Genomic DNA, 12518 nt, shown 5'->3' on the forward strand with positions numbered 1-12518 from the left:
CAGGGTGATCTCATCTTGAGATCCTTAACTTAATTATACCTGTAGAGACCCTTTTTCTAAATAAGGTCACATTCATAGGATCTGGGTGCACATATCTGGGGCGTCACCATTCAATCAATTACACCGTGACTTCAGTGAAACTCCTAAATTGACAACAGGAATACTGGCTGGACTTTCTAGATGAGAAAAGGTTAGAATAGGAGAGACTTCTAGAAGTGTTCAACTCATTCCTAGTCAACCCACATCTACCAGACTCTCTTGAAGTCACTACCCTCCAACTGATTCATGAGAGTTACTCTTTTCCTCACAACTATCAGAAAGCAAGTTTTAATTCGGTGAGTTTACAAGAAAAGAGAGAAGGGTTTATTTAACTTGCTTACATAGCACCATGCACAGAAGACCCTGTTTAACTCTAACAATCCACTCATTATGTCCCAGAGCCCCCTCTGAGATGACCTTCCTCAAAGTTATAAAGGTGAGATTAGAGCTCTTTGCTCTGGGATTACCTGCTCCCATTACATGTTCTAGCATGAAGTTCTGGAACATCCTGGGAATTCTAGGAACATTTTGTATCTATATATCCTTTTCTTTCACTAAATTAATTAATTTAGTTACTTAATAAGATCAGTTTACTTGCTATTTTAGAAGGTACAGAGACTTCTCATCATAGCCTGATTCAAATGAGACATATTCTGAATTTTCCAGAAGGGCTACATTTTAAGAATTAAAGCTCGTTGTAAAAAAAAAAATGGATATTTTGACAGGTTTTTGCTTGGAAAATATGGCCAGTGTAAGTGGAAAGCAAGATCAGTTGGCAGTGTCATGAACTGTCTAACAGGAATCACAATATCTAGGGCATGTCAGAGGATGAATAGGGTCTGGGGTCCAGGCAACCTTAATCTAGATGATAAGGTGGGTATTAAGGCATAAAGAAGGGAGAGGAAAAAGCAAAAGAGAGAAGAGGATAGAAATGAAATAAATACCTTTCACTGAGTCAGGGTGGTGGTCAAGAGGTTGGTTCTGCTACCAGACTACATGGATTCAATTGAGCTTCAGTACATACTAACTAGTAGACGGTGGGCAAGCCACTTAAATTTTCTAAACTCCAAACCCCCATATATAAGACAAGGACAATAATAGCACCTATCTCATAAGGTTGTTGTAAATATCAAATGAATTATTATGTAGAAAGCATCTGACATTCAGTAAGGATTCAGTAAATGTTTGCTATCATTGCATTTGCATAGTTCTTACAATGTATGAAGTGCTCCCATATATATTATGTTATACAATTCTCACAACAACCCTGTGTTATTATCCTTCTCATGGAATAATGAGAACGAGGTGCAGATAAAATTAGCAACTAGCTCAAAGTCACACAGCTAGGAAATGAAAGGGGTAGGATCAGAACTTACTCAGGAGCCAGGCTTATATATATTATAGCTGCCACCACTGAAATTGTGTTGGAGGTGGGGTGGAGGTTGAGGAGTAGTTGGAGAAGGGGAGAAAGAGAATGAAGAAATAGGATTTGCAAATCCATGATAAATGAAGAGTCATAGTTATGCTAGGGCCAACTCAGAAGACCTTCCTGAAGATTCTGGCCCTTTCTTTTCATTGTTTCCTTTTTTATTTATTTATTTTTAGCTCCAAGATATATATCAATTGAATCTTAGTCAACCTGTTCCTTTGCTCATCGACAAAAAGCAGAAACCTACCCCTACCAAATTTATCCAACAGCCATTCCTAGAGCTACCAATGAAAGAGGACAGAAAATCTGACATATTCAAGAAATTAAGGTATGTAGTAGGAAAGACTGACATTAAACTTTCTTTGGATGGTATGCTTTTTTTTCTGTCCAAGATCTTCCCCTTCCCCACAGTTATAATATGGTATAGTGGAGAGTCCAAGGATTATTAATTTTCTTAGCTAATTTAACAAGAGGCTTATTTATATATATTCCTACTTAAATACTTAACATCCAATTTTGAGTTCCTTTTTTAAAAAGAAGCTGATCCATTCTTACTAAGCAACAAATTAATACATAATGAAGAAACTTAGAAGTATTACTTAAAAAAAAGAAAAAAGAAGGTAGGAGCTTTGGGAAGGAAGAGGAAAAAGATTGTTGCTGGGGAAAAAAGAAAAAAATTTTCTGGATATGGTCCATATACAGTAATCCAGGCAGCTAAGAAGGCAGTTTTAAAATAGATTACTAGGTAAAATCATGGAAATGCAGCTTTTGTGGGGGGAGGTGGGGCAATTTCAGCAAATTCTGCTGTTTTAATTCATTTCTCAGTCAAAGTGGGCATGACTAATGTTCCTCAGTGTGAGGAAGGGCATTATAGGATAGGGTGGTGAAGAAAAGAGGGGAGAATAAGAATCATATCTTTTGATTGCCTATGGAGTACAGGAGAGTTTGGTGCTTTCAGTTAGTGCTCTCTTACTCTCTAGACAAGAAGACCAGATGGAAGCTATCTGGAATGCTGATCAATCTACTTCAAGCTACCCAATAACTGAGAAGACATCAATACATTCACTGTGGGCCCAGCTGGGTGGGTACCCACCTATTCCCATGCTGCTCCAGTTAGATGTTCAGTCTACCTTCAGAAAATCTCTTGCATCCATTCAATCACAGTAAGTTAAGGACTGGAAGCATTCTGATAATTGGGTTTTTGGTCAAATACCTCCCTCCCTCCTCCCCACCCAACTTAACTTTCTCTTACAGCACCAAGGAGTTACCAAAAGTATTAGTGTTTCTCTCTAGAGGCCTGCAGATGTCACTATGGAATAATATAAACAAAGCAACCAGTTATAATACCACAAAACCTAATCTAACACTAGATCAGTCCACTTTGAATTCCACCCTTTATTATTGGGATTTTATTATTGAAAGTACCAGAAAAACCATAGTAGCATGCTTCTGTCCACCTCCTGGTTCAGTAACATACCTTAAGTGCAGCTGTCATATCTAGGCCCAACTTGAGATAAATTAAGTGCTTATATCCCAGGATATACTGAAGAATAGGGAAGGTGGGTGATGTGGATCCACCTTTCCAAATTCTGTTAAACCTGACTCTCACTTGATGATTTCATACTCTCAGAGTGAGTTAGAGATTAAGAGTAAATTACTTTGTAAATCCTAGTTTAGCACTTTGGAATTTGGTATCTATTATTAGGATTGCCAGATTTAGCAAATAAAAATATAGGACACCCAATTAAATTTGAATTTCAGATAAGCAACCAATGATTTAGTACTATAAGCAGAGTCCATGCAATTGTATTCTTATATTAAAAATTATTCATTTTTTATCTGAAATTCAAGTTTAACTAGGCATCCTATATTTAATATGGCAACTCTTCTATTGTGCCAAAACCTCCATTTTTTACAGCTATTGCAAAATATGTATGTATTAGTTTTAATGTAGAGGTAGATGCCTGAAAAGTTTCAGAGTAAGAGATACTGAAAACAATGAAAAAAATTTAAGACATTATAAGAAAATGGAAGTCTTGGATTTTTGCTATTTTCCACTAAAATAGAATAAGTACAGGAAATACCAATTTTTAGAAATCTTAAATTAGTAATAATGGACATTATATAATCAGTTACTATTTATACTTCCTTTTTTTCTCACTAGAATCTCTTCAAGGTCCTTCCTTCCCCAAAGAGCATTATATTTAATTTATGTTGTGTCAATTAAAGTACAGACCAAAGATTTTCTTTCCTTCTGGGTTTAGTTATTTCTACTGTCCTTTAGGAGTCAGTTTAAACTATCACACTTTCTGAGCTATCTTCTCTGACTCCTCTGTGCTCTCAATGTATCTTGTAATTAACAGTATCCTAGCACTTACCATTTTGTGTTTTGTTGTGTGTTTTTTTTTTTAGATATTTTATTAAGCCCAGCCAGCGTGGCTCAGTGGTTGAGCGTCAGCCTCTGAACCAGGATGTCATGGTTCGATTCCTGGTCAGGGCACATCCCCGGTTGCAGGCTCGATCCCCAGTGTGAGGCTGCAGGAGGCAGCCAATCAATGATTCTCTCATCATTGATATTTCTAACACTCTCTCTCCCTTTCCGAAACTTCCTCTCTGAAATCAGTAAAAAAAATATTTTTAAAAAGATAATTTATTGAATTTTAGAGAGAGAGGAAGGGAGAGGGAGAGAAACATCGACGTGAGAGTGGAACATTGACCAGCTGCCTCCTGCACGCCCCCAACTGGGGATCCAGCTCGCAACCTGGGCATGTTCCCTGACAGAATCAAACCAACAACCTTTAGGTGCACGGGATGATGCCCGCCCAACCAACTGAGCCACGATGGCCAGGGCTTAACATCCTTTTGTTCTTGTTAATCCTCACCTGAGGATATTTTATCCATTGCCTTTCAGAGAGAATGAAAGGGAGGAGGGTAGGAGGAGAAGAGAGAGAAATGTCGATGTGAGAGAGACACATCGACTGGTTGCCTCCCGCATGTGCCCCAACTGGGGGTGGGGAATGAACCCACAACCCAGGTATGTGCCCTTGACTGGGAATCCAACCTGAAACCCTTCAGTGCCCAGTCCAATGCTCTAACCACTGACTGCACTGGCCAGGGCTTACCATTCTGTATCATAATGGCCCTGTTACTCCCCTGATTTGAGACTACATTTTTGGGAGATTACTTGCTTGTTGTGTTCAACTGTCTCTACTTTTGTTCTGCCTGTTTTCCTTTCAAGAACATTTGCTAACTACTTACTACATGCCAGGTACTATAACTAGGTACTGAGATACAGTAAGTGGGAAGGTTTCAAGAGACCATGGTTGCCAGGCAGAAGGAACAATATGTACAAAGATCCGGGCCAATCGTGTATGGCTACTTCTGCTTTATCTCCTACAAAATAAAAACCCTATGAAATGAAAATCTTCCTACTCCCCAGTCCCCTTCCTTTCTGTTTCAAACAGGGGTGACTAGAACTAAAATTTCTCTTTCTGCCTTGATGTGTTATATGGTGCTTGGAGTTACTGCCATCTTTGGCAACAATGAGTTGATAACCACAGGACAAAAAGAAAATACGCCAAGAATTACAGAAAAAAAAAGAGATAAGTGAAAACCTGTCCTTGATGACATCCAATTGTTAGATACCCGCATTTGTTTCTGGGCTTTCAAAGTGAGTAATAAATGGTCTTATAGCTTCAACCCATCCTTAGCCAGGGATTTTGTTCCTTGCAGCCATAAGTACTACTGACTTATTCAGTTTATATTTTTCCCCTCAGGAAAGCCTTTCCTAACTCTGCCTATTGCCCTTGTATGTCAGCTCTCCACACTTCCATAATATCCTAAGCTTATTACTCGATCATTATATTTTCCCACTTATTATAATTATCTGTTTATGCATCTGTCTCATTGTATCCTCAGAGGTCTGACACTTTGCCTGGCCCATTAGAAATATTCAAAAGAGTTTAATGATGAATGAATAAGTCTATGTTTTTGTCCCCAAAGAGGTAATAATCAAAGCAGGGGGTGAGGAAATACTGAGGAATTACAAAAGATAACAACTATCAAAAAAGTTTTCGCCCTGACTGGTTTGGCTCAGTGGATAGAGCGTCGGCCTGCGGACTGAAGGGTCCCCGGTTCGATTCCGGTTAAGGGCATGTGCCTGGGTTGCAGGCACATCCCCAGTGGGAGGTGTGCAGGAGGCAGCTGATCGATGTTTCTCTCTCATCGATGTTTCTAACTATCTATCCCCTCCCTTTCCTCTCTGTAAGAAATCAATAAAATATTTAAAAAAAAAAAAGTTTTCAACAGGACTCTCTTAGAGAAAAGAAAGCTTTGGAAGTTGTAGAATATGTGCTGGAATTCTTATTGAGGAAAATACTACTCCCTGTTAAATAATAGTAATAACAGTAACACTTCACAATTGTGTGGTGCTTTTCACCCTGATTCTAATATCAAATTTAACCTCACAACCATCCTGGTGAGGTAAATAGAGCAAGCATTTTAGAGAATAGGAAGCTGAGGCAGAAGCAGACTTTCAAACAAGTTATATTCACCACTAGAGGCCCGATGCATGAAATTTGTGCAAGGGGCTCGGCCCCCGCCACCATGGCTTCGTCTGGAAGGTCATCCGGTCTAATTAGCATATTACACTTTTATTATCATAGATACTGTAGACATGAAACTTACCTTAAGCTAAACTGCTTAAATATTTTTCTTCCACTGAGGTAAATACTATCTGATGTGAAAAATCTTACCAAACAGTAGACAAATATTAGGGTCAGAATGATGGGATCTGCCATTTCTCTGAAATTTACCCTATGTCTCTGTGACACTGTTACTCTGTGTCACACATAAGCATATACATACACATACTGTCTTTCACTATTCAAATCTTGTTTAAAATATAGGTGGAGAAAGCTGACACATAGTGTGATGTATCATAATCCTTTATTTCCCTAAGGGATGGTCCTACAGGGGGGAGGGGTTGCATGCTTGAAAATAAGTAAAAGGTTCAGATGCTTGCCTTGACTTGTTACAGCATTTTCCCTAAGGAGGGGAAAAAAGACTTAGCACACAAGTCATAAATTGGAAAGTTGCCCGGTAAATACAGAATCAAGGCAGAGGAAGCTACTTATGTGCTATCAATGATTGTCACATAAGATTGTGATTTGGATTTGTCTCCACTGTCAGGATGTACCAACAACCTGGACAGTTATGCTGGCTACGCAGCATGCTGCTTCTCCCACTTTTCTTTCTTTCTTCCTTTTTATTTTTTTAGAACAATAAACACCTTTATTACATGAGCTAAGATAGGAGGAGGGAGGAGTTATTTGCCTTTCTGAGCCTTGATTTTCCTCAGATAGAACTCCAGCTCCTCTAGTGCACAGGCATTTGCTCTGACACATTGGCCTGGTCTTAAAGGGTTGCATACAAGAAGCTTGCCTGGTGGATCTGTTCCTCTAGGAGACTGCTAACTTTGCCATTATTTTCTCTTTCATCATATTTCTAATGAATTTTCTTTGATAATTTTTAAAAATATATATCTTATTGATTTTTTTACAGAGAAGAAGAGAGAGGGATAGAGAGTTAGAAACATAGATGAGAGAGAAACATCAATCAGCTGCCTCCTACACACCTCCTACTGGGGATGTGCCCGCGACCAAGGTACATGCCCTTGACCGGAATCGAACCTGGGACCTTTCAGTCCGAAGGCCGATGCTCTATCCACTGGGCCAAACCGGTTAGAGCTCTTTGATCATTTTTGTTCAAAATCTCTTCCTCCTCAGGAGTCAGCTCGGCCCCTTCTTGTGGCCCAGGGGCAGTGCATAATGGGTTTGGGGTGCTGTCAATGAGCAGGATGCAGTTCTTTACTAGGGTATTGGTGTGGACCAGTTCGTAGCTGGATGCATGGTAGACAGCATCAACAGTCCTTGTTTTGCGTGAACAACACGTGTCAGACGGGATGTGTGCAGGAGGCAGCCAATCGGTGTGTCTCTCTCATATCCATGATTCTCTCTCACATCAATGTTTCTCTCTCTCTCCCTCCCTCTTATTCACTCTCTCTAAAAATCAATGGAAAAGCCCAGCTGGTGTGACTCAGTGGTTGAGCATCAACCCATGAACCAGGAGGGTCACAATTCGATTCCCAGTCAGGGCACATGCCCAGGTTGCAGGCTCCATCTCCAGTAGGGGATGTGCAGGAGGCAGCGATCAATGATTCTCTCTTATCAATGCTGTTTCTATCCCTCTCTCCCCCTTCTCCCTTCCTCTCTCTGAAATCAATAAAAACATATTTTTTAAAAAGAACTTAAAATTTTTTAAACAAATAAAAATTGATGGAAAAAATATCCTCAAATGAGGATTAACAACAACAAAATGAAATGTTTGTATATGGAATACCAAGCATAAATTAAACACACTTTTTTAAAAAAGAAAGAAAAGAGAACCAACATGATGGTGTAGGTCAAGCATGTGAAACTTGTGGCTCCCGGACCTCATGCCTCATTTATTTGGCCCGTGTTAGCCTTTGAGTTTGACATACTTGGTGTAGGTAAATTCTGGTACTTGCCACCTCCCACGACCACATTAAAATTACAACTAAAATACAGAACAACCATCATTCAAAACCATCTGAAATCTGGCTGAATGGAAATCCTACAACTAGAGAAGATAGCACATTGAGACTGGTAGGAGGTCTAATAAATAAAAAGGTATTGCCAAGCCCTGATCTTCCTGATTTTGGTCCTGGGAGACATTTGCCATGTCAATTTTACTAGTTTAACTTTGTGAGTTCTGGGGCATTCTTATTTTCCCTATGAGTCATCTATATTCTCATAAATGTATTTAAGAGAAATTTGTAATAAGATTAATTATCTTGTCTTGTTTCCAGGTTTAACAAGAATCCCAAGCGACTGTAAAATTAAACAAGCATGTTGAAAGTAAAGTTCAATATTTTGGTAAAATGATTATTTTGCTTTCTTTCACGTATATACATTGCTTTGTCTATCCTTTGCTTTTACATTCTGCCTATCAGTCATTCAGGTTAAATATCTTCATTTCCAGAATACTACCATGATCACTCAAGAAAAAAATATCTTTAGCTCTATATTATTAGAAACACACAGCTTCAACAAACACTGGGGTAGGCTGTCATTAAAAGGACATCATACAGCCCTTGACATGATCACAAAGTGTCACAAAAAGATGCCTCAGAAATAAAAAATGAATGGTATTAAAAGAAAAGAAAAGAAAACCAGCAGAAACCCCTGGAGGGTCAGAGGTGGTTATGATTTGGTAAAGAAGGGGAATAGTAGCCTGGACCGAGGAGGGCCAGACTCCCAACATAGAGCGTAGACTTGGAGAGAAATTTTGAGCTGAGCTCTTTTCTATACACCACATTGCCCACCGTAGATCACTGCCTTTCCCATCAGCCCTACAACACTGAAAACAAGTTTGTAGGGGAACACTATTAAGACGTAGGATTGAAAAAAAAAAAAAAACAGTAAGTGCTGGTTCAACCAACAAACATCTAAGGGTTTCCTCCTACCTTCTCCTAGAGGCCTTTTTCACCCAGGGAGCTAGTCAAACACATTTTTAGAAGAGAACAAAGCCCAAGAGAAGGTATACAGAGATTCACTAAGGGGCAAAGCCTTCTGATGACAGTGACACACATGATGATATTAAGAGTTAGACCCTCCACTCATCAGGAGTGGCACAGCTAAGTTTTGATCTCCTCCTCTTTTCTTCACTATCCAGCAAGATAATGAATGGATAACCCTGAGGGAAAATATCTCACAGGGAAAAATAACTAGACAGTTACAAAGGCAATAAGCCGAAAAACCTATTATGGATGACACAAGAATTAATAGAATACAAGCCAAATAAATGTCACCAAACAGGACATTGCTAACGAAGTGGAAACAATCATAAAGAACCAAGTAGGATTACTGAATATTAAAAATACAGTTGAAATAAACTCACTAGGTGATATAAAGAGCAAAATGGACATAGCTTAAGATCAGGTCAAGAAACTTTTCCAGAAGATATTGAGAAGAAATAATAGGTGAAAAATATAAGAATGGCTCGACCGGCTTGGCTCAGTGGTTGAATGTTGACCTATGAAACGAGGTCACAAGTTCAATTCCTGGTCAGGGCACATGCCCGGGCTGTGGGCTCAATCCCCAGTGTGGGGTATGTAGGAGGCAGCTGGTCAACTATTCTCTCTCATCGTTGATGTTTCTATCTCCCTCTCCATTCTTCTCTGAAATCAATAAAAAATATATATATATAAAGAAAATATAAGAATAAAGAAATATGGATGGTAGACATAGAAATAATACCATTTATATAATAGGAGTTCTATCTAATAGGAGAGAAAAAAGTAAATAGAGGGAAGATGATATAACAAAGTAGGGGATAAAGTGCAACATCCAGAGGTAGGTAAGAGTGTTTGTGTGTTAAAGTATTTGTCCCAGCAAGGGGGATACAGATAGGTGTTGATAAGCTCTATAAATTGGGCAAAATAAATACAAGAGTCTTAACAAGTTATGGATAACCAATGGAAGAAGAAATATAAAATGAAAGCCTTTCAAACCCATAGAAAAAGTTGATTTATTCACGGAAATGAGTGAGCAAAAAGAAAAGTTAAACTAAGATGGAATTAGCCCTAGCCGGTTTTGCTTAGTGGTCAGAGTGTCAGCTTGCAGACCAAAGGGTCATGGGTTCAATTCAGTTTCAGGCTCAATCCCTGGCCAGGTTCAGGGCATGTGCAGGAGGCGAACAATCGGTGTTTCTCTCTCACATAGCTGCTTCTCTCTCTCTCCCCCACCCTCTATCTTCCATTCTTTCTAAAAATCTATGGAAAAACATCCTCAGGTGAGGATTAAATATATATTAACTAAGATGGAATTAACAGTCCTAAAAAACATAAAAGGAATTTAATATATTAGTTAAATTCACCAAAGAAAAGACAGAATTCTCAGATTGTATTACAAAACAAGGTCTAGCAAGATAATGTCTACAAGGGACACATTAAAAGAAAGGATAGGATTAAGTTAAAGAAATGGAAAAAGGCAACTATAAACCAAAAGAAAGCCAAACAGACATCTAATATCAGAAAAATATAATTCAAGGCCAAAAGCATTATTATGGGCAAAGGGAGACAGTAAATTAAGAATATATGAGCCCTAGCTGGCCTGGCTCAGTGAACAGAGCATTGGCCGCGGACTGAAGAGTCCTGGGTTTGATTCCAGTCAAGGGCACATACTAGGTTGTAGGGGGTGTGCAGGAGGCAGCCAATCAATGATTCTCTCTCATTATTGATGTTTCTATCTCTCTCTCCCTCTCCCTTCCTCTCTGAAATAAAAATCCTATATAATAAGAGCTTAATATGCTAAGTGTTCTGTCAACCGGTCAGCTGTTCAACCAATCAAAGCGTAATATGCTATGATATGCTAAGGCCACTCAACTGCTCATTATGACGTGCACTGACCACCAGGGGGCAGACACACTGACTGGTAGGTTAGGTTGCTGCTGGGGTCCAGCTGATCGGGACTGGGCGAGACAGGCTGGACACGCCCTGGAGCCCTCCTGCTGTCCCTCCCCAGATGGCCAACCTCTCGCGTCCCTCCCTGGCCCCGATTGTGCACCAGTAGAATCCCTCGGCCTGGCTTGTGCCCTCTTGCAATCCAGGACCCCTAGGGAGATGTTGGAGAGCCAGTTTTGGCCCGATCCCACAGGCTAGGATGAGGGACCCCACTGGTGCATGAATTCGTGCACTGGGCCTCTAGAGAGTGTGTGTGTGTGTGTGTGTGTGTGTGTGTGTGGTGTGTGTACATATCCTATCTCAGTGGTCGGCAAACCGTGGCTCGCGAGCCACATGCGGCTCTTTGGCCCCTTGAGTGTGACTCTTCCACAAAATACCACGGCCTGGACGAGTCTATTTTGAAGAAGTGGCGTTAGAAGAAGTTTAAGTTTAAAAAATTTGGCTCTCAAAAGAAATTTCAATCATTGTACTGTTGATATTTGGCTCTGTTGACTAATGAGTTTGCCGACCACTGTCCTATCTAATAAAGAGGAAATATGCTAATTGACCCTCATGCCATCTTAAAGATGGCAGCACCCACAGCCAATAAGGAGGGAATATGCTAATTGACTGCCCACCCTCAAAGATGGTGGTGCCCATAGCCACAAGATGGCAGCACCCAGTCCTCTCAGCCTCGCTGGGGCAGCAGGTGTGTGGCAAGGCCGGGACCGCCCCCAGGCAGGCCCGGCTGCTCTGTGCGCCTGCCTCCAGAGTCCCCCAGTCCCCTCAAGCCCCCCAACCACCCAGGGCCAGCCCAAGGTGCAGGCAAGCCTCAGATGGTGGCTGCCCAGCTGCCCAGGGCTGCCCAAGGCTCAGGTAACCAGGGCTGGCCAAGGCTTGCACTGCTGGCAGTGGCAGCAGCAGAGGTGTGATGGGGGTGTTGCCTTCCCCTGATCTCTGGGTGGCATCCTGCCCCTGAGGGCTCCCAGACTATGAGAGGGGGCAGGCCGGGCTGAGGGACCCCCCACTCCAGTGCATGAATTTTCATGCACTGGGCCTCTAGTGTGTGTGTGTGTGTGTGTGTGTGTGTGTGTGTGTGTATCCTATCTAATAAAAGAGTAATATGCAAATTAACCATTACTCTGATACACCCACAAGCCATGCCCACAGCCACGCCCACCAGCCAATCAGGAGCGAGTATGCAAATTAACCCAACCAAGATGGCTGCAGCCATGGAGAGAGCAGGAAGGAGGCTTGGGTTTCCCCGGCGATGGAGGAAGCCAGGCTTTCCGCACACCCTGGCCGGCCCAGGACTCCACTCAAGGATACTAAGTTTCAATTATAGAAGATAAATAAATCCCAACAAAAATGGCAGCAGCCACGGAGCTGGAGAGAGCAGGAGGCTAGGGTTGCCCCCGGTGATGGAGGAAGCCAAGCTTCTGAAGCCCTGGCCTGCCTTAGCCTCTGCTTACGGCTACAAAGTTTCAATTATAGAAAATAAATAAATCCCAACAGAAATGGCTGCCT

The 12518-nt window shown here is 41.0% G+C and overlaps 1 protein-coding gene across 1 annotated transcript in view; it reads left to right on the forward strand.

The window, feature by feature from the left end:
- The window catches only part of FAM186A (family with sequence similarity 186 member A), a gene marked incomplete at both ends in the record, with an annotated part of 109322 nt that extends 106687 nt beyond the window's left edge, over positions 1-2635 (forward strand). The window contains 2 exons of the mRNA XM_080660224.1: positions 1645-1796; positions 2449-2635. Coding sequence (XP_080516350.1) covers positions 1645-1796; positions 2449-2635 — 339 coding nt within the window. The remainder of the gene's footprint in view (positions 1-1644; positions 1797-2448) is intronic.
- Between the last annotated feature and the right edge of the window lie 9883 nt (positions 2636-12518).

This window comes from Plecotus auritus, assembly GCF_963455305.1.
Source record: "Plecotus auritus genome assembly, chromosome: 3".
Lineage (NCBI taxonomy): Eukaryota > Metazoa > Chordata > Mammalia > Chiroptera > Vespertilionidae > Plecotus > Plecotus auritus.